Below are 27,658 nucleotides of genomic sequence, written 5' to 3'. Positions count from 1 at the left end.
ATTCTGGCTGCTTGCTGGATCACAAATCCCGCGAGACAGATTTTTAACGCGACGAGAAATATCGCTGAGATAAATCTCGCGAGATCTCGTGACACCCCTAGTGAATATGCTTCTATGGCTTAGTCAATTTCCTGACTCCAATCCCACTGAAATTCCATCAGCGGGACCCATGTCACTCTGGTGAATGAAGGCGGTTTGCTAAAAGGAATGCGCCAAAACTAAACCACAATGTTGCAAAGACCTAATTACGTATGGTATAAGTCTTGAAGCTGTGATTGCCAACAACGGCTTTGCAGCAAATTATTAATATAATATGTATGTAAACATATCTTTTTCATGCCCCTTTTTTTCCCACAAGATTTTGGAGTATCTGTGGGAATTTTTGCCTCATCCAGAAGAGCTTCTGTGAGGTCAGACACTGATGTTGGATGAGAGGGCCTGGATACCAATCTCCATTCTAGTTCATCCCAAAGGTGTACACCACTTGCGAGTATTTTAAATGACAAAAGCAAGCAAACAGTACAAATGTAATAACAATTTTCACAAACATATTGCATCAGTAAACCAAACAGACGTGTTTCTTAAAGCCTTTATTGTCCTTCTCCCAATATGTAACATCTGAGAAACTCCACATACAGACTACTGAAGTACTTTCCAATGTCACTGCTTTGTCAAAACAAACGAGATTCAAAGAAAACACCAACATTCATTATGCAAATAAACGGCTGGGACAGCGATGGGCACGAATCTTTAACAGCACCGTGCGAACGAAAAAGCTCCTGCCTACAAGTTCTAAAGGCTCCTGCGCGTGGTCTAGCTTTCAGCGAGAGGCTTAGTTAGTAGCTCCCCCTGCACCCATCCATGCACTGGTTTGAACAAACTGAATCGATCTCTGTTCACTCGGAGCTGACCGAATCGACTCGAATCTCCAAGTCCACGCGCTGCGAGACGAAGGCGTTGGCTCAGTAGGCCATGCAGTTTTGCTTTTTCTATGTAAACGTAGCTCAGTGAGCTCAGTGCTGAAGCAAGCAATACTAAGCTATAACATTCATATTACAAAGTGTGTCGTCCATGTTCAGAATGATAACAAAACACATAACACTTGTCAGTAACAGCGCACAGAACTGAGCATCCAACATCCCAACATGGCAAAACCGCCATAAAAAAACGCGACCACTCTTTCATCCTCATGCATCTTCCTGTGAGTGACCTGTGAACATTCTGGCCAGAAGAAGCTGAAATAGGCTTGTTTTTCAAATTTTTCAGTTTATTCCAATTTTTCCGTTACTTCGAATTTATTTCCGTTTATTCAAATTTTCCATTATTTTGATTTTTTTTGTTCCACTTTAAATGGTACAGCAGCTAAAGCTACATTCCGGCTCTTCGGGCACCAAAACACAACTGCTGCGCTCTTTACAGTGGAACGGAAACATTTGACTAAGAAGCCCGTTTGAGCCTCGTTAGCGCAAGGCTGTGGCGGTTGCGGCGGCTGCTGGCTTTGCACCTCTCTGCGAGAGATGAAGAAGTAGAAACTGTCCTCCCTCAAGCAGTTTCAATTAAATACATAACTATATACACAAACCCTAAAACGAAGAGAAACGAAGAGAACCTTTTGCGATCTCTTAAAGCAACAGCTCAACCAGACATGCTAATGTTGTGCACAAGAACGTAAGCCAGTAGAATCCAACTGGCACGAGGACCAGGTTGTTCACATTCATTCGTTGTCAGCAACTCCAGCATCATTCACTCACGGTCATCAGCATCACGACGTCATTTTCAGAATGCTAATCTGTGGCTGTGGGATTTTGTTAATTAGCAACATTAGCATTATTTTACTGACATTAGAGTCGTATGATGCTAGACTGTGGCTGTTTGGATTCATTTGTTGTTAGCATTACTGACTGACATCATAAGCTTTATGAGGTCATTTTCATAATAAATGGTAACTATTTGCTTTAGTTGTTGAAAAGACCAGCATTACTGACTGACATCATAAGCTTTGAGGTCATTTTCATAATAAATGGTAACTATTTGCTTTAGTTGTTGAAAAGACCAGCATTACTGACTGACATCATAAGCTTTGAGGTCATTTTCATAATAAATGGTAACCATTTGCTTTAGTTGTTGAAAAGACCAGCATTACTGACTGACATCATAAACATGACGTCATTTTCATAACGCTAGTCTTCGGCTGTCCGATTCCATTCATTCTGAGCAATTTTAGCTTGACTTTGAGATGTTATAATAAGTGGTATGGTGTCTTTTTCATAATGCTAATGTACAACTGTTCACTTTAATTCATTGTTAGCAACTTTAACATCATTTGCTGACCTCATAATTAGCAACGCAATGTCGTTTTCGTAATGCTAGTCTGTGGCTGTTTGATTTCATTTGCTTTTAGCAACATTAGCAGTACCAACTGGAATTATAAGCATTAAGATGTCGTTTTCATAATGCTAGTCTTTGGCTGTTCTTTAGCATTACTGACTGACCCATTCCTTTAAACCCTTCCTCCTCGTTCAGCTTTCACACCCTACTCGTTAGCAAACACATGCACCTGCTGTACCTCCAACCCAACCACGTCCGAAACAAGTCCTCCATTTGTTTTTATTTTCATCCAAAAGTCACTTAGCGCAAGTTGTCCATTCTTTTATCTGACTTAACCCCTCCATCTCATTGACTGGCCACCTGTCAGAAGTCCCAGTCGTCCACATCCAGGTGGCTGAGGCCAGACTCCAGGCTGGCCAGCCCTGAAGGGGAGTCCTGAGGCTGGACACACTCAAAGGTGCTAAGAGGTGAAACAGGACGCAGCAGGTCAGGCAAAGCCTCGCATGGCCGGCGCTTTATCTAGAGCGAAAATACACAGGAAGTTTATGAAATATTTATAATCCTGAGGCAAAAGCCAGAGACAACCATTCCTAGTAAAACAGCCATTCACAGAGAGGTATATATTTAACAGAAGCCTCAACAACTAAATGCATCATACATTTTCAGTATTGAGTGTGTCTACCTACTGCCTTCATTTCCATTCTTTTCAGGAGACCCACTTTCAGTTTTTCAAAAAAAAAGAGAAAAAAAACTGCACAAATACATAAAACACATACCTAGTGCAGTAAGGCACCTTTGTAATATGAACATCAAAAAGTCTTTATATAAAATCTTTGTATTTGCTTTGCAAGAAAACTGACATTACAGTGTTCATATTCTCACCTGTTTAAAGAAGGAGTGACCAATGAGTGTGCTGGCAGATGGTCTGTAGAGGGGGAAAAAAAAAAAAACACATACATGATCACAAACACACAACCACACTAACTTCACATTATATTGGTCCCCTAAGTAAGTGCTAACACTACCATTCAAATGTTGAATTAGCACCTAAATAATGTAATATATAAGCATAAATTCTAGTATGGTGTTCAGTACTCTACAGCCTCGTAGGTTTGAAATAATTCATAGGAAGCCATAACAACTTTTACATCTGTTGAGCCCAGAATGACACAGATGCTTACAAAATAACAAAGAAATCTGTAGAAACACTGAGCATGAAGTTATAATGACATTCATATGTTCATATGGCCTCATAATAGCCACGATTCGAAAAAGTAGTGATTTTGTCAAAGGAGACAAAACGACTTCACAAGAAATGACTATAAACAGATCATTATAATATATTATTTACCACTGTTGTTTAGTTTTTAAAAATATACATATGTTTTATTTTTTATTAAAAAAACAAAATAAAATTAATATTATGACTAATGAATACTTATGAATGAATTATGTTATGTCATTATATTATGAATGAATATATGTAAAAATAAAAAAAAATAGATATTTTCTGTTAAAGACTTATAAAATCTTAATAGATTATAAACAGATTGGGCGTCTCACACTATGCGACTCGTTTTTGGAGATTACTTTGGGCAACTAAAATATTGGGGATCACACACTAAATGATTAGGAATCACACAATACTCAACTTTTCAGGTGTTGCTGAACCGAACAGAGCTCAGTGAACTTGCGCTAACTCACGAAAACTCTCATGTTCTCTTGTCACCAGGAGACACAAATAAACAAACGTGGAGCTGCTGCTGCTGTTTTCTCTGGGTAAAACTCGTATAGTGTAACCCCGGCTTTAGTTACATCACAGATTAATGATCTGAGCTCTCATTCCTCAGAGACCAACAAACTGCACCGCTTTCCCCAGATCTACCAAAGCTAATACAACCTTAAAATATAGGAGTACTTTCATTTGCTGTGGCAGATTGTTTGCTATGCAAAATCACGCAAGTTTCGTAAGAACGTCAACTACCAAATGGGGCCCCCATGGTAAGAATGACATCATATATTTTATAGTTTATTTATTAAATATTAGTACATTATACATTCCTAAAAAGCTCAGGGTACCTCAGTAGGCCTAAACAAGTTTGTTCGGATGTCCAGTCTAAGTGTGACTTTACTACAACCCCAATTCCAATGAAGTTGGGATGTTGTGTAAAACATAAATAAAAACAGATACGATGATTCGCAAATCCTTTTCAACCTATATTCAATTGAATACACGACAAAGACAAGATATTTAATGTTCAAATGGATAAACTTTATTGTTTTTTGCAAATATTCACTCATTTTGAATTTGAGGCCTGCAGCACATTCCAAAGAAGTTGGGACAGGGGCAACAAAAGACTGGGAAAGTTGAGGAATGCTCAAAAAACACCTGTTTGGAACATTCCACAGGTGAGCAGGTTAATTGGAAACAGGTGAGTGTCATGATTGGGTATAAAGGGAACATCCCTGAAAGGCTCAGTTGTTCACAAGCAAGGATGGGGCGAGGTTCACCACTTTGTGAACAACTGCATGAGCAAATAGTCCAACAGTTTAAGAACAACGTTTCTCAACGTGCAATTGCAAGGAATTTAGGGATTTCATCATCTACAGTCCATAATATCATCAAAAGTTTCAGAGAATCTGGAGAAATCTCTGCAAGTAAGCGGCAAGGCAGAAAACCAACATTGAATGTCCGTGACCTTCGATTCCTCAGGCAGCACTGCATTAAAAACAGACATTCTGTAACGTATATTACCACATGGGCTCAGGAACACTTCAACTTCAGAAAACCATTGTCAGTGAACACAGTTCGTCGCTCCGTCTAAAAGTGTAAGTTAAAACTCTGCCATGCAAAGCGAAAGCCATATAGCAACAACACTCAGAAACACCGCCGTCTTCTCTGGGCCCAAGCTCATCTGAGATGGACTGATGTAAAGTGAAAGTGTCCTGTGGTCTGACGAGTCCACATTTCAAATTGTTTTTGGAAATCATGGACGTCGTGTCCTCCGGGCCAAAGAGGAAAAGGACTGTCTGGATTGTTATCAGCGCAAAGTTCAAAAGCCAGCATCTCTGATGGTGTGGGGGTGTGTTAGTGCCCATGGCATGGGTAACTTGCACATCTGTGAAGGCACCATTAATGCAGAAAGGTACATACAGGTTTTGGAGCAACATATGCTGCCATCCAAGCAACGTCTTTTTCAGGGACATCCCTGCTTATTTTAGCAAGACAATGCCAAGCCACATTCTGCACATGTTACAACAGCGTGGCTTCGTGGTAAAAGAGTACAGGTACTAGACTGGCCTGCCTGCAGTCCAGACCTGTCTCCCATTGAAAATGTGTGGCGCATTATGAAGCACAAAATACGACCCGGAGACCCCGGACTGTTGAGCAACTGAAGTTGTACATCAAGAAAGAATGTGAAAGAATTCCACCTACAAAGCTTCAACAATTAGTGTCCTCAGTTCCCAAACTCTTATTGAGTGTTGTTAAAAGGAAAGATGATGTAACAGTGGTAAACATGCCCCTGTCCCAACTTCTTTGGAACATGTTGCAGGCATCAAATTCAAAATGAGTGAATATTGGCAAAAAACAATAAAGTTTATCCGTTTGAACATTAAGTATCTTTTCTTTGTAGTGTATTCAATTGAATATAGGTTGAAAAGCATTTGCGAATCAACGTATTCTGTTTTTATTTATGTTTTACACAATGTCCCAACTTCATTGGAATTGGGGTTATACAATGAACTGTGATTGTCTCTCATCTCATCAGTTTGCTAATGTTAGTTATTACTGGCTAGTTAACACATCCCTGTTGAATAGTTGACAAAATTGTGCAATTACAAGCTAAACATCATATGGTGGTATACTGTTTTTGTGATAACCGTTAACCTCTTATTGTCCAGGGTATATTTTGGTTTGTCCATCTGAATTCACATGACCAAATCATAAGGCAAATTATTCAGTAACAGCATGAAATAAATGCAACTTTTCATTTATTTATTTATTTATTGTAAAAGCTCCCCTTAAATTAACAGAACATGTTTTATGATCAACACGTTGCTATATGCTTACAGTTTACTGCTGAAAGCCAAAAATCTTAGACACTCTTTGCATTATTTTATAAAAAGCAAGAGCAGATCACTGAAGAGACGCCATCTGTTTATAGTTTATAGCCCAGATTTGTGGAGAAATGGATCGACTTTCAGTAGAAAAAACGCTTCTTCTATTCAGTTCAGCTTCTTCTATTATAAGGGTTTAAAATTACATCACCATCTATTTGACTGGAAAGAAGACAGTTACAGCCTCATATGACACCCACGTTTTGAATGTACCTTATGAAATATGAAAGTTATGAAGAATATGACGAAGTGCGTTTTGGAACCACTGGTGGTTCACATGGAGTTTAAGAGGCTACATAAGTTATCCAATATAAGCCAGATTTATTTTCTAGAGTGTGAGAGGAACTACCATCATGAGCAATAATCATGAGGTTAGCTGTGAGCTTTCTTATGACGACATAGAAAACTTTGCCTCAAGAAAATGTAGAAAAGCTACATTCCAAAGACAAGATTTTTAAATGAATAACTAAAATGAGTAAGTAAATATAATGGAAGAACTACTGGGTTAACATTATGATTAAGAAATGATGACTGAAAAAGGAATTAAGGGGTGTGAGAGTTTAAATGTTTAAAGTTTACCAATAGTACAGTGGAGAAACTGCTCAGCAACTACCACATCAATAAGATCATCACATTTTAGTTAATTATTGTAATCATACTTAAAAATTGGAAAAAAAAAAAGTTATTGTTATTGTTTTTAAGGGTCATTTTGTGAACAAGTGTTTGAGTGACTGATTCTAAACTTCTGAACAGTCATGTATGGTCTGAACTTCACCTCTTCTCAGGGTCTCTCTGGAGGCACAGCTCCACGAAGGCATGGAAGTGAGAGCTGAAGGTGCGGCTGTATGGATTCGCCCCTGAGGAGGATGAGGGTTCTCCGTTGGTGTGGCGGGCCCCCCCAGCCCCGGGACCCTCACAGATCCCCGAGTCGGCCCCTGAGCGAGAAGGCTTCATACTGAGCTCCTCCGGGGGGATGGTGGTAGTGTCCAGCAGACACGGCACTGTGCCATTCAGCTTCTCCAACAACATCTGATACACAAAACAAACAAGCAGAGAAAGAATGAGACACAGAGAAACGGAGAGAGAAATCAGGCGAGGAAGACAGAGAGACAGAAAGAAATTTGCAGGTGTGGCTCAGTGACACTTCACCAGTAAACTAGGGCACATGGTACATTGTAAATATTCCACCTGTTTCAGTCACAGAGATGTAAACATTCAGAGTTGATTGATGTGAAATGGTTTCTGAGTCAGATTTCTTTACAGCGGTGGTGATGGGAAACAGGGCTCAAACGCAGGTATAGCCATTTCATTCACTATGCAAAACAACCGGTGAACCTACATTTGTCTTTGAGCTTTTATATGCCATGTTAGAACAGTAAAACAGTGGTGAACCTGAAAAAAAATAAATATTATGTGAGGACCATGTCTTATCACACATGAACATACCCCTCCATCATGAACAGATAAAAAAAAATTGTGTTTTGGTCTAAAAGCTTGTCTTAAAACAATCATAAAACATCATGTCTCAGGCATCAGGCCACATTTGCAACCATTTCACATTTTGAAGGTTTTAGAGGCATTAAACTTTTCAGATCTTCTGGTTCTCATCACCACCATTTAACACCAAACCACTCTGAATGACTGTGACTATGGAGACTAATTGAAAAACTGGTGGAATTCCCAGTCCCATTTAAGACAATTTGCCAACACTATAAGAGATGTTCTATGAGAGGTTTGGGCTTACCTGGGTAGCGGGCATGTCTTTAAATGGAACATGGCCATTAGCCAGCTCGCACGCAGTAATTCCTAGACTGTAAATGTCTGAGCGGAAGTCGTACCCCTGAAGATTCTGTTAAACACACACACACACACAGTTGAATGTATATTTATTATATATTATTGGTCATATAACCTTCACATCCAAAAGTGTCCAGACACCCTACTACTTCAACTTAGTGCAAGTTCAAATGACACAGGTTCAGTTGTGCATGCACAGCTAATATAATCTCCTTAGAATAGTATTGCCAGTAGAATCTAGATCGAGCCAAATATGAACATGCCCAATTCCAAGCGTCACCTTGAGGGGTATAAACCCCCCAGCATTGGGCTATGGAGCAGTGGAACTGTGTTCTCTGGAGTGATGGGGCTTCATCCAACACCATTGGTATGAGCTGGAGTGATCCAGAATTAATCATCCAGCATCAGTACCGGACCTACTAATGCTCTTGTGGCTTAAAGCAATTAAATCCTCACAGCAACGTTCCAACATCTAGTGTAAAGCCTTCCCAGAAGAGTAGTTTAAAGCAGCAAAGGGGCAAACTCACTATTAATACGCTTGATTTCAGAGGAACGTTAGAAAAGCAAGCGTCAACAAACCTTTGGACGTTACAAAAGTACTACATATATAATACTGTGTGTTATGAAAGCATACCTGTTGTAGCACCTCAGGACTGAACCAGGGCAGCACTTTAACACTGTACTGAGGGAAATCATGGACCACTCGTGCCCTCTGGCCGTGCCGTATCAGACTGAAGATGCTCCTCAGACCGGACAGATACACCTGACCGTCTGCCGAGATCAGAATGTGACTCGCTTTCACACTCCTACACACCAAACACAGAAACAAACCACATGTACTTACACATTCAGAGTTTGAGGAGGAACTCCACAAGTCTGAGCTGGCACGTATCTACGTACATGTTACTGCACAATGAGTCGCAGTTATGCTTCGTTTCTGACAGCTGGCGCACAACGGCAAACCAGACTTTACATTGCTTATAATGGAGCAGTGACTAAATATTCAGCCCCCTATGGTGCCAAAGGGACGTTCCATGATGAATTTTCGCCAACTTTTGCCATCACCCACAGCAAAATCAAATGCTGATTTTGTTAAGAGACATGTATGGTGAACATTTTATTGTGTAAGTCCAAGTGAATCCTGTAAAAACAAACAAACAAAAAAAAGTACAGTGCATCCACCTTCAAATTCATCTTAAATAATCAATCAGCCATGCTAAAGCTCTCCTCTGATAATCAATATATTTCGCCAGTGATGCTGTGACTATGGCAATGTTCACAAGACAGCATGTCAACTGGCAGCTGCCTACCACTATGAGACATGGAACTTTTTTTTTTTTTTTATTAACTAAAATTGAGATGTAAATGCAGTGTTAATTTACTGCTCTACAGTACAGCACAAAAGTCAAATTCAGTGCTTTTAACACCTTTTTAAGACCTCAACAAATGACAAACTATAATTTCCACTGCATAATAACACACACAAACTCAGATACGGCATGTTTATGCACTAATCTGCAACTCGTACACAAGCGTCTGCAAGCGCCAAGTCAAATTACATGTTTTGTTGATTTCCTAAGTGAACATAGGTTTGCGTTCTCTATAAACTGGGGTAGACTAGTCTTAGGATTTCCTAAAATGTGCACCTTAACCCAGAGGCAGCTGCTTGAAGAGGTGTGATATCTGCCTGCAGTACAGAGCATGCTCAGCCAGCACAGCCTATGTTAAGTACCTTAAATGTGGTATAAATGTAAAATCTCATCACCCAGTGTTTAAATGTTTTGTTTCATGTGGGAATACTGTTGTCTTCCTGTCATTTCATGATGTAAATCAATAAATGAAAAACTTTTTTTTCACTGTCACTAGACAGTTACTGTGGTAACTAGGTTAACCATCACCAAGCACACATCTGCTCCCACACTTCAAATCACACTGTACTGTACTGTTTACTTGTATTCCTTCTACTATTAGGTGTAATCCTTTTCTTTTTACACCCAGAATCCAAGAGCTGATCAGCGTGTGTGTGTTTATTTCTCACCTGTGTACGTAGCCCATGTGATGAATATACTCCAGCGCCCGGAGAACTCCATGCAGGATGTAGGCAATGGTCAGCTCACTCATACCGTCTGTGAAGTGAGTGCTGATCAAATCTCGTGCTGAGCCTAAAGAAGCAAACACACAAAAACATCATTTAACATTTTATTTTGTGGAAAGTAGTACAAAAAATCAAAGTCATCTGGACAAACTCTTCCTAAATGGGGCTACATATTGCACTAGCAACAGGAAAGGTCTGCTTAGAGGAGGAATGGGTGAAATAACGCATTATAATGATCACACTGCATACTGTAATTGCAATACCTTTCAATATACTCAAAACATCTGTGAGTCTTTGAAGTGATGAGGCCGGCATTATTTTTGATCAAACTTATTTGTGTTTGTAGGGTCACATGAACACCTCAACTCTTCCCAACACCAAAAGAGCAAAATTTACATTGATTACATTTCCTTTGCTCACCGTAGGCCATGAATGGTGTGATCACCCATAACTCGTTCTCTGCGATGAAGATGCTTTTGTAAGGGAGGATGCTTGGATGGTGGAAAAGCTTAGAGACATGAAGTTCTCCCTGAAAGAGACAAATCACAATACATGATACGTTTAACAATTAGGGCCCTGGTAGCGTTCAGAAACTGATGATTGGACACCAGACCCTCAATCACCTCCCACTGTCTTTTCCGTTGCACCCGAAGCAGTCCATTAGTCCACATGAAAGAATGGAGAGTCTTTTGGAGTTAGCCTTAGCCTAGAGAAACTGTGGTCATTCTGCTTTCTCTCGCATCTGCGAAGCTACCTGAGTCAGTGAGCAGCATCAGACGAGTCCAGGTGATGCAGCAGTTACATTTAGGTCAATGTGCAGGTGAAAATCCAAAAAACTGCTGCTAAATAAGACCGGCAGACTCATAGAAACACAACATTTTAACAAAAGTGTGTCTTATCAAAAAGTCAAAGGACATCCCGGCAAAACAAGTTACTACAAAAATATAATAACTTTTGACGCTGCAGCCTCGTCCTTCTATGGCCAGGTTCAGCCATTTCTTTCGAAATCTCTTCAAACACGGAGGGTTTTTGTAGAAGTCTTGTCTATTTTTTTGTACCGAAATATCAGCATAAATGTTTATGAGGTCTCAGCAGGACGAAATGATGAAAGTCGAGTTGGATTGATGTAAAAATCATATCAATTCTGATCTGGCTGTTCAGACAGACACATTGCCACAGATCGAATACGCATTGGATTTCAGTCCCACATGCGAACGCGTCTCAAATCAGAATTGAAAATGTCAAATATCAACACATCTTTTACACAAATTCTGAGAAAGACTGGATTTGGGCCACTTTTACCTGCTGTGTGAACACAGCCTTCAAGTATTGTGATATGATATTCTTTGCTGTGTTGCCCACCCCAACTCAAACCCTTAGAGGAAATAAAGAGAAAGTTTATTTTTACTGACCTGCAGGTAGTTGACCATGTCATTGGTGCAGGACTCCAGATCAATCCTTCTGATAGCAACATGCTCTCCGGTGGGTCTGTACCTGGCCAAGTTCACCGTCATTAGGTCCTCCAGACCACGACCTTCACATAAACACACAAAGTAAATAATAAAACTGTAAAGGACTGTCAGAACGGGCCACGGGTAAGCTTTACCCGCATTAAACTCGCATTAAGAGTTCTAACACTGGGCCCCCCCAGAGCCAACTAATATGTCCTATGCGGACCTGGACCTATAACTGATAAACAATGGATGCATTGTAAATATCACACGTGATGCTACTCAGCCAATCAGATCTGTGCACTGAGGCTCCAGTGAGGGACGCACACACAAAGGGACGAGGTGAGAAACAAGTAAGAGGAGTAAGAGGAAAGTTAATTCACATGGTGTTCTCTAAAGGGACCAAACTGACAATAAATGTTAAATAAATATTATTGAACTGTAATTTATTTATTGTGACACTCAGTTGTCGACTGCATATTAATATACCTACTAGGCTACTTCAGTAAACAGTATATGGCACAGAATTATGATGCAAGTTAGACATTATGATGTTCTCAACCTGTGCTTGAGGATATTTTCTCTAACTGCACTATACTGAATTTTAATTAAAGGTCCCTTGTCTAAACATTCGCCCTATCATCAGGAGTTCCCGAGTTTGATTCCTGGTGATGCTACAGCCATGCGTTGCTGGGAGTGCAAGAAAGCACAATCTGCCTCACTCTCTGGGTGGGTAGGATGGCCCCTCACACCTCACACTTAGGGCAGGCATCTGATCTGGCGGTTGGCGCTTTCTTTCAAACGTGTCAACTTTCCAATGCTTGAAAAGATGCAGTGGTGCTTCACAGGTCTCCGAGGAAGAGTGTGCTAGCCTTCACCCTCCTTGCACTTGTGATGTCATGTGATACACAAATGAGACTCACTGTCATGGTCTGTTCTTCTATCATGGCAAAAACACCAGCCTTTATTTTGTGTTGAACAGCAATTTTATTTTCTTATTTATTTCACTATATTCCACTTTCCTAAAGATATGCCATTGGGTTATCAAAGACTGACAGACTTATGTTAGAGTTGCTGCTTAGTGACTGGTTTCCATGGCTATGGTGATGATGCTGATTTATTTCCAGTCGCTGTAGCCGTCCCTACAGCCATTAATGCTCAAAGTCCTCATTGTCTCCAGAACTGACCTATGATGGTGAGGAGCTCGTAGGCACTGCTGTCTGGAAGGAAGGTTCCCATGGTGTCCCGGTGTGGGAGGGGGCTCAGAGACTCACGACTGTCTTCATGGGCCTGGAACAGAGGACAGGGACGTTAGCCAAACTCAAACACACTCTGTAGCCCCTCTCAGTACTTTTAAAGCAGCTTCCTGCCTGCTCTGGATCCCTGCTGATGGTCTGAAAGAGCTTAAATCCTAAATCCAGCCTGATTCAGATACTTCACAGGGGCTTAACAGTACTGAAGAAGGGCTACATATCCTGCTCAGATTGTTTTGGGGAGATGTGCTCTGGATGGGGTTCGTGAGTGTATAAAGCATTCAATAAGTGTGCCAGACTATCTAGTTGATGGCATAACTTCCAATATTTAAAACAGGTGGCTTAATCAGTTCTTGAATGTGATCTAGCATGAAGGATGGGTGTCACCAACATGGTGCAGTGTCACTATGCAGTCACTGGGCAGCAGACATTTAAAATGCAAATCTCTTCAAAGTACATCACAGTAGAACTGGGTCCTGTGACGATAAGGAAAACACACATATAGAGTTCTATGTTTCCATTGGTGGTTAAAAAAGATATATATATATATTAGATATATATATTTAGACAGTCAAACCATATTAACATAGACAGACACTTAGCCAATTTACCAAAGAATAGGCCTAAATTTATACTAGTAAAAATAAATAAATCAGCAAATAATGCATAGTGATTTTAGGCTTGTATGCAGCTGCTCGGACATTGAAACCCACTTCATGAAGCTTCTGGTGCACAGTTTTTGTTTAGAGCTCTGTAGTGAGTGATGCACCACATTATTTTTTACAAGCAATGATTTTTTTACAAGCTATGCGCTTTAGCACTTAGTAGCCATACTCTGCGAGTTTGCATGGCCTACCACTTCATTGCTGTGCGGCTGGTGCTCCTGTATCGTTCATTTTACAATAATAACACTTACAGTTGACAGGGGCAGATCTAGCAGGGCAGGAATTTCACAAACTGACTGATTTTATACATCTTTTAGAAACAGGTGTGGCTGAAAAAACTGAATATATCATTTCTTTATTTATTTAAAAAAAGACAGAGATCCACAAAAGTAGCCACACTTTTGTCATGTCCACATACTTTTGGCCATGTAGTCTCTTTTTTTTAATCTACTGCTCTTTCTTGCAGTAAGAAACAGAAGATTAAGAGCACATCTGAACGGGACTACAATTACTGAGAAACATTGGTATTAACTGCATCACCTCACCTCCATATATAAAACCGATCCTGTCCAAACAGTATGTTTCATAAACCGAGACAGAAAACGCATTGATGCATTCAGAGGCTATTTCTCAAATGTTGGGCAAATTCATTAGCACAATTAATTACACAACAACATCTCATAATATATTATTCCACGTTTTTTGAACCGTGGACAGGATCAGTACTTAAAACATACTTCCAACCTGCATGTTTGATCACAAAGAGAGCATAAATAGTCCTGTTTAATTGGATTTAGTGCAGCACAGTATGTAAAATGTTGCCATACTGCACTGTACTTTATCTATATTCCACGACTGCATTAATACTTCCTGTAGTCACACTTGTGTATTCTATTCTGTCATACCACAATAATCAAATTCTGCTGAAATTTTACAATGAACTCAATCATTTCTTAAAACTGCATCATAACCAAAATTAAATCAAAAGATCAGATTTAAACTGCTAATAAAAAAAACAAAGCACAAATGTCCTAATCATCATATTACAAACGATTTGACTTGCAAGACAAGATTTCGAGGGTGAAAAAAAAAAGAATTTAAACCCGCTGAAGTATTTTTTTAAACTCGCAGGGTTACTGGAGCTTCCAGCACAGCAAGGCCAGGCTAAAGGATGGTAAACTGCCATGTGTTTCTTTTTGAACGCATGGATCTCCATCCCACTTCACATGCTTAAGCGACTAATGACCACAAAAAATAAATAATAAATAAAAAACAAAACAAACAACAAGAAAGACCACCAAATGTCCCCAACAGATAAAGTCACAAACACGCTCACAGCCAGCACTGCGATAGCCCAACAACTCTCCCCAACACTGACCCAATCATTATTAGGCAGACGGCAGCATAAGAGAAGCACAATCAATCACTGAAGTGAAGATACAGCAATACATTTTCAGCATTTATTACCAAAAGGACCATGTTTACTACACCCTGAACTCTTCTCTCTGTCCACCTGCTTAATTCAGTCAGTCAAAATTAAAAGAATAAGTTTAGATTTACACAATTTTCCCTTTTACAAGAAGCTGTAGCCAATCAGTCGCTGTCCAAAAAATACTCGGAATAAAATCTCTTGACGTAAATATATACATTTACACTGCCCAATATCAGGATGATGTCATCTCTAAATCTCACATAAAGCCAGGCGTACACTGTGCGATTTCAGCCCGATTTTAAGCCTGATTTGGTCGGGCCAACTGAATTTCACGATGGCCCATGGACGCAACACAAGTTAACACCCCTCCACCCCCTAATGTAGATCTATGTAGGTCTATGTAGAACCATAAACACTCAAAGAACCTATTATATAGTTAAAAGCATTCTGCAGATTGATGGAGAACATGTTTGGAAATGGTTTCTACATAGCGACAAAAGATAGACAAAATGAAGGCATACTTTTGCCTGCAACCACTTTTGTTTCACAGTAGTCTGAAGCAAGAGTTCAGTGCAAAGCAAACTTCAGATACCAAACATGTCTTAACTTACTGACTGCATTTAATTAAAGCTACACTATGTGAGATTTGGGGATTTGGAGAGTGATGGAAACGAGTCACTGCAAGCAAAGTGCGGAGGAACATTTTGTAATGTGGGACCCCTTTCCGAACGCATGAATTTGATGATTCCGAGCTCGGTGAAACAGTATTCAATGAGAACTCGGTGAACGGTGTGTCTCCTGAGGACGTGAGTGAATTATCCTCTATTGTCATCACATCTACATAAGTATAACATAGGCCAGGCTTTCTTTTCGAGTCTGTGTGTGTGACATCAATATGTAAAGACGTACAACGTGGTCTGAAAAACTCCAGACCCGACGCCTCTGACTTTTAAATGATTACTTCAGGCTCAACATATTTTTCACGACTCAGTAATGTTACTTCATTTAGTTTGAACAAAAATCTTTCAGCTTTACAGGGAAAACTGTGCAATCTTCCACCCAAACTGTTCCTTTAATCAATTCCCTTAGTCTATGAAATCTAAAAATACACTACCAGACACAGCTCACAGATTTCCAAAATGTACAGAAACTATCCCATCAGTTCTTGAAACAACATAACACTAGTCTGTATCCTACAAGGTGTCAGTTCCTTGGTTTCTAAAAGCTAGCTGTCCATCCTACTTGTGTACTGACAAATTCTCCCTCTACAGAAGCAGGGTACTTTTGCAAGGTACAAGGCTCTCCTGTTCCACTGTGTTCCCCATAAGAGGCCTCCAGACTCATAAACCCTGGACGTCCGGCTTGTGCGAGTGCAGCTAGGTGAGGGACGAGTGTAATCATGGAGCCAACCAGCAGCACGATGGGTGCATGCAGAGAAGCACACATTCATTCACTCACACAACAACACTTCCATTGAAAGTCCATATTCATAATCACGTTCACACAAACACATCCTGCATGCTCATATATCCAGGTATCAGACTCGTACACATACACAGGCTACAACAGCAAAAACTGAGGTACCACACTTACTTTCCTGAGCGGGCTTGCCTGAGCTTGCTCTGGGTAGAGAAATCATGTAAATGACGCAAAAAAAAAAAACACAGATACACAAATAACTCATGTTTAATGAGGTTCTGGAAATATGATTTTACATTATGCCTCACTGGAGCTTCGTTCTGGCAAGTAAAAGAGCATTTTTATGTTTTAGAGAGCAAGAAGTCTAAAAAATAGTGAGCTGCATAGTCATTTCTTTTTACATGTGGCTTCATATAACTAAGTGTTAAAGGGCTATTTTTCTTTAAAAAAAGAGTTTAATGTAAACAATTTCAAAACATACTGTTTACTCCTCGACCCTTGTATAGATACTAAGCTGCAGAAACAGGCCGTTTTGAAATTGTCTTTGTGATGTCACAAAAACAATCTCAATTACATATATTCCTCCTATTCAGCCTACAGCACTTTATGCTTGCCCATTCATGTTGAAGTTACAAGGAATGTTTCAGCCCAGGCTAGTTTCTGAATGAGGCTCATTTACATATATCAGCCTTAAAGACACAATAACCAATAAAAAGGCTGTAGGATATGGGCCCTTTAAATGGAATTCATGTCTTATAGCTAAATGTTGGAGTTTTCTTCCAACAGATGGTTGAACGTAACAATTGAAAGACAAGAGAGGCATAATATAGATTATTTGACATGGTCAACACAGGAACATATACATACTTGCCTTTGCATCAAAGCATATTGTCTGCCCATGTCAGAAAATCAGTTATGGAACATTAGAAAAACATAAATCTAGAATTTCTCATCATCTTACCTGAACTGACTTAACCGTGCTACAGCCTCAAAGGTGCCTTTTCATTGCAACTGTTGCTAAGTTGGACAATTTTTACAGAATGTCAGCAAAATCCCATTGAACCTAATTAGAAACTGTAGCACAGGCTATATTGTTGCTCAAGTATGGGAATTAAGAATGTTATTCCATTCAAACAGCATTTCTTTGTATGTATGCAAAAATTCTAACTGCCAGGATCCATCCATCCATCCATCCATCCATCCCTGATGTAGACTATGGAAATAGAAATTTGGAATTTACTGCTCACAATTTTTGCACAAAGTGGATGGAAATCCAGCTTGTGCGACATTTCACACACATACAGCATAAATAGTATTTGAAATGTAAACCACACAGTTTGTAGGTTGTAATTTTTGTTAGGTTGAATCAGGTCTGAAAGGGTTTTGTAAAGATCTAACAATACGGCAAGCGTTGCTACAAAAGAGCACCTTTGTGGACGGAGCATAATGGTCAATTGCGCATTTCCTGTTGCAACAACCCCCTGAGTTTTGTGTTGTTTTTTTTTTGACATGATGTAAGAATTAAACATGTTTAAGCAATCATTCACAGGAACAGCCAGCAGCCAAGAGCAAACAGAAATTTCAGCCTTAAAAGCAGAGCAGACACAAAGCAACATGCAACAATCAAGGAACAATGAAAGCAATAGCAAAATGAGAGTCCTACAAAGCAAACAGGCAAAAATACGAACATTTCTTCATTGCTGATTTAATGTCAACTTAATGCTAGAATCTCAGGAAACTAGCTCTGTATTTCATCTATTAAAAAAAAACATTTTTAAATTACCAAATAAAGAAATAAATAAAGTAAAATGTCAAAAGGTTGATTATACCCTGCATTTTTCTTTCAACAATCGTAAGCTACTTGCTGCTATATTTAAATATATCTAAACACATACATATATATATATATATATATATATATATATATATATATATATATATATATATATATATATATATAGACACACACACACACACACACACACACACAGAGTACAATATCTCAAAAGTGAGTACACCCCTCACAGCTCTGTAAATATTTTATCTTTTCATGGGACAAAATTATAGAAATGAAACTTGGATATAACAAAGTAGTAAGTGTACAGCATTTATAGCAGTATAGATTTACCGTCCTCTGAAAAGAACTCAACACAGCCATTAATTTGATTCAATTCAATTCAATTTTATTGTCATTATACAATACAGGGAACTACAGTATAACGAAACACTATCGGGCTACTTTTCCAGTTCAGTAATAAAAGATAAACAGCAAACAGTGCAAAGACAAAAGACAGTAAAAGACAGACAAAATGTGCATAGTCAGTAAGTACAAGTATCGAACGTAGACAAAATGTGCATAGGCAAAGGTTATAACAGGTATACTGGACGCATAGTCAGATATTCAAGTGTAAGAGATATATAGACAGAAATGTGCATGGTGAATTACAGTAAAGTACAGTAAATGCAGAAGTACTAGTGGTGCAAAAAGAGATGTAAACAGTGATCTGTATATAAAGTGTACAGTGCAGGTAGAGAGTAGCAGCATAACGTTCAGGTAACATCTTAACTAAACAGTAACAGTATAAATATATAAATATACTAGAAATAAGGCTTAGTCAGAGATGAAGTGCACAGCATACAGTCCTCTGAGCAAGTGGAGCTCAGTGTGTAGTGTGCTGGAGATCAGGCTGATCAGTAACAGACTGTAGTGTTGTTGTTAAGCTCAGGTCGATGCTGCCGGTGTGACCAGTTTGACAGCCTGGGGACAGAAACTGTTCTTGAACCTGGTGGTTCTGGCTCGGATGTTCCAGTACCTCTTTCCGGATGGCAGAGGTTGGAACAAGGGGTGGCTGGGATGTGTGGGGTCCGAGGATATGTTGATGGCTTTCCTCTCACATCGCTTGTTATATATGTCCTCTATGGGTGGGAGGACAGCTGCGGTGACATGCTGAGCATTTTTGACCATCCTCTGCAGGGCCTTGCGCTCAGCAGCAGTGGTGTTGCTATACCAGACGGTGATGCAGATGGTCAAGATGCTCTTCGCTGTGGCTCTGTAGAAGTTGCAGAGGAGCTGTTGCGGCAGGTTGACTTTTTTTAACCTTCTGAGGAAGTGAAGGCGTTGTTGGCTTTTCCTGACGATGTGGGATGTGACAGGTGAGATCCTCGGATATGTAGACACCAAGAAACTTGAAGCTGTTCACCCTTTCCACCATCGCCCCCTCGATGCTCAGTGGTGCATGCTCTCTACTCCCCTCCTGAACTGAACAATCAGTTCTTTGGTTTTGCTGATGTTGAGGGAGTGGTTGTTGGCGGCACACCACTCTGTGAGGAGCTTGACTTTCTTTCTGTACAGTCCTTCATCATTGTTGGTGATATTGCCTATTATTGTGGTGTCATCCGCATAGGTGTACAGTGTGTAGAGCATTGGTGAGACACTGGGGTCTGCAGGTGAGGAAGTCCATAATCCAGTTGCGCAGGGTGTGACTTATTCCAAGTGTGTTGAGCTTGGAGAGGAGTCTGGAGTGGTGTTAAAGGCAGAGCTGAAGTCGATGAACAGCATTCTTACACATAATGTCTAAATAGCTGGCAACACAAGTGAGTACACCTCACAGTGAACATGTCCAAATTGTGCTCAAAGTGTCCTTGCTTGGTACTCCTCACCAGGGTGCCACCACACATGCTGGAAACCATCTGAGCCAAACAAGTTTATCTTGGTCTCGTCAGACCACAGGACATGGTTCCAGTAATCCATGTCCTTGGACTGCTTGTCTTTAGCAAACTGTGGGCTTTCTTATGCGTCAGCTTCAGAAGAGGCTTCCTTCTGGGAAAATGGCCATGCAGACAGAGTTGATGTATTGTGCGGCATATGGTCTGAGCACTGACAGGCTGACCTCCCACTTCGTCAACCTCTGCAGCAATGCTGGCAGCACTCACGTGTCTATTTTTTGAGGCCTGCTCGCAGTGGAACCTGTCCTGGAAAAACGCTGTATGACCTTGGCCACCATGCTATAGCTCAGTTTCAGGGTGTTAGCAATCTTCTTATAGCTTAGGCCATCTTTGTGGAGAGCAACAATTGTATTTCTCAGAAAGCTCTTTGCCATGTGGTGCCATGTTGAATATCCAGTGGCCAGTATGAGCGAATTGTACCCAAAACACCAAATTTAACAGCCATGTTCCCCTTTCACACCTGCAACCTTATAACTCTAACGAGTCACATGACACCAGGGAGGGACGACGACACAATTGGGCACAATTTGGACATGTTCACTGTGGGGTGTACTCACTTGTGTTGCCAGCTTTTTAGACATTATTTGCTGTATGTTGATTCATTTTCAGAGGATAGTAAATCTATACTGCTATACAAGATGTACACTGACATTTGCAGAAATGTGAGGGGTGTACTCATATATATTTGTTACTGGACGGTCTCCAGTTCGATCCCCCAGAGTTGACAGGACTAAAATGCCCTTGAACAAGTTACCTAACCCCCAACTGCTCCCTGGGCGCAATGGATGGGCTGCCCTCTGCTCTGGGCAACTGTGCTCACTGCCCCCTAGTGTGTGTTTGTGCATTCACTAGTGTGTATGTGGTGTTTCACTGCACAGATGGGTTAAATGCTGAGTGGTATTCCTTCATTGTGGAATTAATAAAGGGTAATTTAAATATACAGCCATATGCAAAGGTTTTGGTGCCCCGGTCACACTACGTATTGATTTTCTCAGTGTAAATAAGTGAACACATCCTCTACAGAGAACACAATTAATGTACAATTACTGTTCATTTGCTTAATTGATTTGCTTAATTTTACATATTCGTAAAATGTGGCCAAACCTTATAGTGTGTTTTGTATTTTATTGTCCCACTGTCTTAAAGTATTACTAGCAAATAAATAGAAACTGTGCTCTAAAATTAGCAGAAAACTGCCATGTTTAAGTTCCCTGTAGAGGATTTCCTTTCCAAAAAAAAAGGAAAAATTATTAAAACTGGGGGACGTTAAACTTTTGCATAAGACTGTTTTCTCCACTTTTTCATCTGAACCAGCCCTATATTTCAAGATTAGCACTGAGCATACAAAAGACATTTTTTAAATCATCATTAAAGCCTGTGAGACACAGAGATAGTTGAGTTATAAATAACAGTCTAGTTCACAGTAACACAGCTCACTGTGACCAACACTAGTTACCACAAAGATGCACAATTTTAACTGTTCGGACCGACGAAGCAGCCGAGCACAAAATCACATACACTCACACATCCACACCACACACTGACGCCGGTTCTCACTTGTTTCAGCGGCTTGTTGTTGCAATGGTGCTGGTCAGTTGCGAACAGAAGCGAATATCATGAGAAAACTTCATTACTGAAGCTTTGCAAAAGTACAAGCTGGCGTTGGCTGGGGGAGGTTGCTGATTAGGGCTTGACCAATATGTCCAATATGATCAACTGATATTAAAGTTCCAGTGAGTCACAGCTATCTGCAAAACTCACCAATAAAACCTCAACATTGGTTTGAATTGGCTTGTTTATATTATACTCAACATGCATCTCTAACGTGTGGAAATCACTTGTTTATGAGTAGAGGACTTTAATGGTCAGATTTTTTTTTACAAGGCTGTAAGCAAACGTAAGGTCAGATTACATTTATTGTGAAAGTTTTGTGAGGTGAAAGTAGGTTAATAGGGTCCTCTACAGCGAACAAACTTAAACGCGCAATTTTTCTGCAAATTTTAGCCACAATTTCTATTTATTTTCTGAGTTTAACATGTTGGAAAAAATAAAACATTAAGATGTGCCATTACTTTTGCACAGGTCACATTTTATGCTAATTTTTTCCCCCCAATATGTTAATCTCACCAAATCAACTGTACGGCCCAATCCCTTTTCACCCCTCGCCCCTGCCACTTAGCCCTTAGCCCTCTGTTTTGTCCTAGTTTTTGTTGAGCTAGAAGAGTAGAGGCGAACGGTGGAGGCGGACACTGGAGGCGAAGGCGAAGAGCTACACGGCCCTCCGAAAGGAGGTTTTTCAGAGCCGTACTTCAATCAAAGTGTTCGAGGGAAAAAAAATACAACATGGCTGCTCAAGTGACCAAAAAAACCAAATGTGAATTTTCACTGTTAAAAAAATTATGATAACCAGTGTGTGATCTTAATGTCATTTCAAGGTACTGTTACCCTTAGCTAGTTAGCTAAATTTCCCATTCCACCTTAAATGGAACAGAAGTTACATTCTGGCACTTCAGACATCAGAACTGCTCCATTTAAGGTGGAACAGGAAAATCTGAACAAAAAGCTGGTGAAGATCTTCAGCTTCATATCACTGAAGAATTAGGGGAGGGCAATAATAAATAATTGCCCCCCTCTTTGAAGGCACATTATGCTGTAAATATTATACATTTAATATATGTAATATACATTTATGGCATCTAGCAGTGAGGAGCTGAACTTTACCCTCCTCTGCTGTCACTGCAGACTGGCAGGGTCGCCTACAGAGCAGTGCTAGTAGCTGTTAATGAAGTAAGGTTCTTTTATTTGAGGGTCCCATTTCATAGGGATATATTTCAACCACTACCCGTTGTAACTCAGTTCCAAGAAGAAAGGTGACACTCGAAAACAAGAGCTAAGGGTTGAAATAAGGGACTGGGCACTCGCGCGCATTGCAATGCGCAGAAGTGTGTTCTCTGTAGAAAATACGTAAATTTATTTTAACTTAGAAAATCAACAAAACAAAAATGTCATTTGACCAGAAGCAAACTTTTACACTCCTCTGCAAAATAAAAACTAATTAACAGAAAGCAAAAAAACTGCTAAGAATTCTGGGAGATGTTACGCTGCTAACGTTTACATTATTTATATTATCACTCTTCTGTTTCTGCTGTTTATTTGAGTTTAGGAAAGAACGAGTCAGTAAAGCACTCTTTACCTAAAACTATGCTCGGCTATCGGAACCACCAGCTCCTTAAAATCTGAATTTGTTGTATCGGTCAGGCCCTAATGTTCAGTTGACTATAATGGGGATTTGTGTCCAGTGAGTGGCTCTAAAGGGGACTGATGAGGTTAGAAAGGACTGAACGTTGCACTGAACTCAATGATTACATACAGAATTGGTAGAAATAGGAGTTTCAGCATTTTGACGTAGCACCACTCAAATGTTGACATTTGCAGAGTCGATTTGTCTGCATGGTGTTCATGGATACTACGGCGTTAGAAGGACTCCCCTTTACATTCAGCACGGCTGCAGAACAATGGGCTAAAGGCTGGACTGGGGTGTGGTCAGAGAAGCACAGCGACAGCACAACACAGAGGGCCACTGTACTCACCTCCAAATAACTCCAGATCTCTCAGACTCTCCACACTCAGCTTCTCCGACACCCAGCGCTGCAGAGACGAGCGAGAGCGAGGGCAAGAAAGAGAGAGAGAGAGAGAAAGAGAGAGAGAGAGAGATAATTAGAACAGCATTAATACCACTAATGCTCCATTACTATTAACCATAAATGGATTTTAATCTGTTATTTCAAAACAACTTAACAGCGCTGAGTAAATGTGTGAAGTGACCCAAACAGAATAAGAAAACCTAAAAAAACAAACCATTTGACAAAAAGCACTGAAGTGCGTATTAACTGTCAAATGATATAAAATACTGCTGAAAAGTAACATCACTGTAAGTATGTAGACTGGGGTTTCTCAACCACAGGCCAGGGACCACAAGTGGGCCGTAAAGCACTCCTTGGTGGTCATTGAAGCTAAACTCAGGGGGGGGCCAGTGGGCTTGTGATGACACTTGGTCATAAAAAATCAGTGGAAAAAAAATTTACTTAACAATAAAAAGACTTGAAATGTTTTCAGACAGTTAACAGCATTAATACAAGCCCCACTGTAACAGTGCACAAAGGCAGCTTCATCCATTTTTTTGCCCTTCGCCTCTAAAAACATCTGACCTTTCACTTGTCCACTGACACCATATATTCTGCTGATATGTCATGTTCAGTGATGCACATCTGATATTGCAAATTTCCCAAAAATGAGATTTTTATGCAAAAATATTGAGTTTTGCTTCTGTGTGGGCCTTCATGCATTCTAGTGAAACAGGTGGGCCTTGAGATGGAAAGGTGGAGAACCTCTGACATACGATACGATATATCGGTCAGTTTATATCGGAGGTTTTCTATATATTGTTCTATTCTGCTTTTTTACTATTTTGAACAATTAAAATGTTATAATTAAACATTTTAATCAGTTGTTAAATATGATTATAGACTTAACTTACAAAAAATAGATTATCTTCAGCATTTTAAATTATTATGACACACACCGATCAGCCATAACATTAACACCACCTCTTTGTTTGTACACTCATTGTCCATTTTATCAGCTCCTCTGACCATATAGAGGCACTTTGTAGTTCTACAGTTACAGACTGCAGTCCATGTGTTTCTCTGCATACTTTGTTACCCTGTTCTTCACTGGTCAGGACCCCCACAGGGCCACCACAGAGCAGGTATTATTTGTGTGGTGGATCATTCTCAGCACTGCAGTAACTGATGTGGTGGTGGTGTGTTAGTGTGTGTTGTGCTGGTGTGAGTAGATCAGACACAGCAGTGCTGCTGGTGATTTTAAACACCTCAGTGTCACTGCTGGACTGAGACTAGTCCACCAATCAGAAATGTCCAGCCAACAGCGTCCTGTGGGCAGCGTCCTGTGACCACTAATGAAGGACTAGAGGATGACCAACACACAGTATGCAGTAACAGATGAACTACTAGCTATCTGATCCACTTGTACCAGTGCAACACACACAAACACACCAAAACCAGGTCAGTTTCACTGCAGTACTGAGAATGATCCCCCACAAAGATAGTACCTGCTCTGTGGTGGTCCTGGGGGCGTCCTGACCACTGAAGAACAGGGTAAAAGGGGGCTAACAAAGTATCAGAGAAACAGACGGACTACAGTCTGTAACTGTAGAACTACACAGGGCTACTATACAGTAAGAAGAGCTGATACAATGGACAATGAGTGTAGGTGAACGTAACTAAGTGGCCGGTTGGTGTCTGCACAGCTGTTATATACTCTTAAAAAGATGGTTCTTTACAGGTTCTTTAGTAAAGAAAATGGTTCTATAAAGAGCCATGAACAATCAAAGAACCCTTTTTATGATTAAAGGGTTTGTTGCATCATGAAAGTTCTTAAGACTGATGGAGAATACGCTGTAGATGGTTCTACATAGAACTTTTTGTAAATGGTTCTATATAGCACCCAAAAGGTCAAGCTGGTAACAACAGAAGAACCCTTTTGGGTGCTACACATAACCCTTTTCAAAAAGGTTGTATATAGTACCATTTATAGCACATTAATCTGAAGAACCTTTTAATCGTGCAAAGGGATCTTCGAGAGTTCATGGCTCTTTATAGAACCACTTTATACTAAAGAACCATGAAGAGTGTAGAAGTGATGCCTGTGCCATACACAGAGTGTAAAGCATTTATCCCATAAATGATAACAGAGTGTCCCACTGTCCATCCAGAGACTGTAAATGTGATGATCTATTACTCTGATCACAATCAAGCAGAGAACCTTAACACGGCATAAAACAGTCCTGTCATCTTCACCAACACAGACGGCTGCTCAGAACAGAAACATCGGTCTGACTCACCAAAAAAGACATGGATCCTGAGGGAGACGACAAGCAATTACACCATCAAACCACTCAACATAAACGTCTGTACAGTAAGAGAAAAAGCAGAAACAGCATAAGATGAAATAATACAAATTCCCAAAGGGCAGTTTATTCTGCAGTCCCATCACCTGCTGCTCTTTTATGTATTTTCCTCTCCCAAAAAAGCCCAAGACAGTCATTTCAGCATGAAAATACATTATTTGTGGTGTGGTAATCTTTATTATCAACGTTAATCTATAATATTGTCACATTCCTATAATAATCATGTAGTACTGTCTTAATAATTTGTAATAATAAATGAACTTATAACGCTCTTATAGGAATCACACAGAAATCCTCACAGTGCTACTACAGATGTTTTTAACATAGCTGGAACTTTATATACACTAATAAAAAAATCTTCACAGGATTTTTAGTAAAGGCAGTGGTTCTATATAGAACCATGACACCCATATAGAACCATTTCGTGCTTTAGATTGATGGAGAACGTTGAGTTTTTCTTTCCTGTGGGTCTCCGTGCATTCTGGTGATAAACAAGTGGACTTTGAGATGGAAAAGGTGGAGAACCTCTGGAATATATGATATATCGGTCGTGAACGGGTTCTGCACCAAAAGCTTGACATGGTAACACTAGTAGAACCCTTTTCAAAGGGTGTTCTCCACAACCGTTCACCTCACATTCTCCATCGATCTGAAGAACCATTTCACCAGACGAAAAAAACTGAATGCGGGTCTACATGAAACTCCTGAACCACCGCCTTTACTTCTGAAGGGTGCAGCTGTTGGTGTTTAATGGGCTTTAGTAGCATGACTGCACAGGTAACATTACCGAAGCGCATGCGGTATAAAAGCCACTCACTGTAATCAAAGCACCTCGATAAACGTCTTTTATTCGGGTGCTCTGTGTCTGTGCTGAGCACATCTGTGTACACGAACATTAGACTGCATGTTCGACACAACCGAAGCTGAACTTGGCTTCTTACTCTCCAGCTTCTTCTCCGAATTCTGCCGCTGAACCTTAAATCGTGCAGCAGCTACATTTCGGCACCTCCGAGTAACGCAGCTAGGTGCAGCTCCGTTTAAGGTGGAACGGGAAAACTCGAATAAGACGCTGGAGAATATGAAGCCAACTTCAGCGTCGTTTACCATCACCTAGCCTAGCTCAGCAGGCTGGCTAACCTGGCGCCTTTCTCTGCTTCAAGACGCAGCACTGGTTATTAAACGCGCGTACTCACCCACCTCTGCAGCAGACCGCTTTTATCTCGTCTCTTTTCCCTCCTGTAAGATTTGCTGATTTTACATCATCGCATGTTTTGATTTTCTGACCGATTCTCATTACCAACGCGCCCCGCGGTAGGGTGGGAAACCTCCAACTACACCGAGCAACGCCAGAAACCGCTCAGCAATTGGTCAAAAGCAGATAACG

At 40.3% G+C, this 27,658-nt stretch overlaps 1 protein-coding gene across 3 annotated transcripts; it reads right to left on the bottom strand.

Annotated features, from left to right (window-relative positions):
* Positions 1–575: 575 nt before the first annotated feature.
* strada (STE20 related adaptor alpha) lies at positions 576–27,629 on the bottom strand. 3 transcript variants are annotated; one of them, XM_017697487.2, is made up of 13 exons: positions 27,472–27,629; positions 26,209–26,275; positions 23,876–23,933; positions 16,734–16,762; positions 12,978–13,080; positions 11,752–11,873; positions 10,760–10,868; positions 10,283–10,406; positions 8,879–9,050; positions 8,192–8,296; positions 7,223–7,476; positions 3,211–3,253; positions 576–2,847 (listed from the first exon to the last, which is right to left on the bottom strand). In XM_017697487.2, the coding sequence occupies exons 2-13, from the start codon at positions 26,218–26,220 to the stop codon at positions 2,692–2,694; spliced, it is 1,287 nt and encodes a 428-aa protein (XP_017552976.1). In that variant the 5' UTR covers positions 26,221–26,275; positions 27,472–27,629; the 3' UTR covers positions 576–2,691. The 3 variants fall into 3 exon arrangements, with proteins under 3 accessions (XP_017552976.1, XP_017552975.1, XP_037400661.1); XM_017697486.2 differs by having other exon boundaries at positions 27,468–27,628; XM_037544764.1 differs by lacking the exon at positions 16,734–16,762 and having other exon boundaries at positions 27,472–27,485.
* Between the last annotated feature and the right edge of the window lie 29 nt (positions 27,630–27,658).

Source organism: Pygocentrus nattereri, chromosome 14 (genome assembly GCF_015220715.1).
Source record: "Pygocentrus nattereri isolate fPygNat1 chromosome 14, fPygNat1.pri, whole genome shotgun sequence".
NCBI lineage: Eukaryota > Metazoa > Chordata > Actinopteri > Characiformes > Serrasalmidae > Pygocentrus > Pygocentrus nattereri.
This window is presented reverse-complemented; position numbering and strand designations above follow the sequence as displayed.

Coding starts and splice junctions, on each gene's coding strand:
- strada (XM_017697487.2), bottom strand. Junction 13,081..16,733: donor AGGCAAGCCCGCTCAGGAAA/GTAAGTGTGGTA, acceptor CCTCTGTTCCAG/GCCCATGAAGACAGTCGTGA. Junction 2,848..3,210: donor GTCACTCCTTCTTTAAACAG/GTGAGAATATGA, acceptor TTTTCGCTCTAG/ATAAAGCGCCGGCCATGCGA.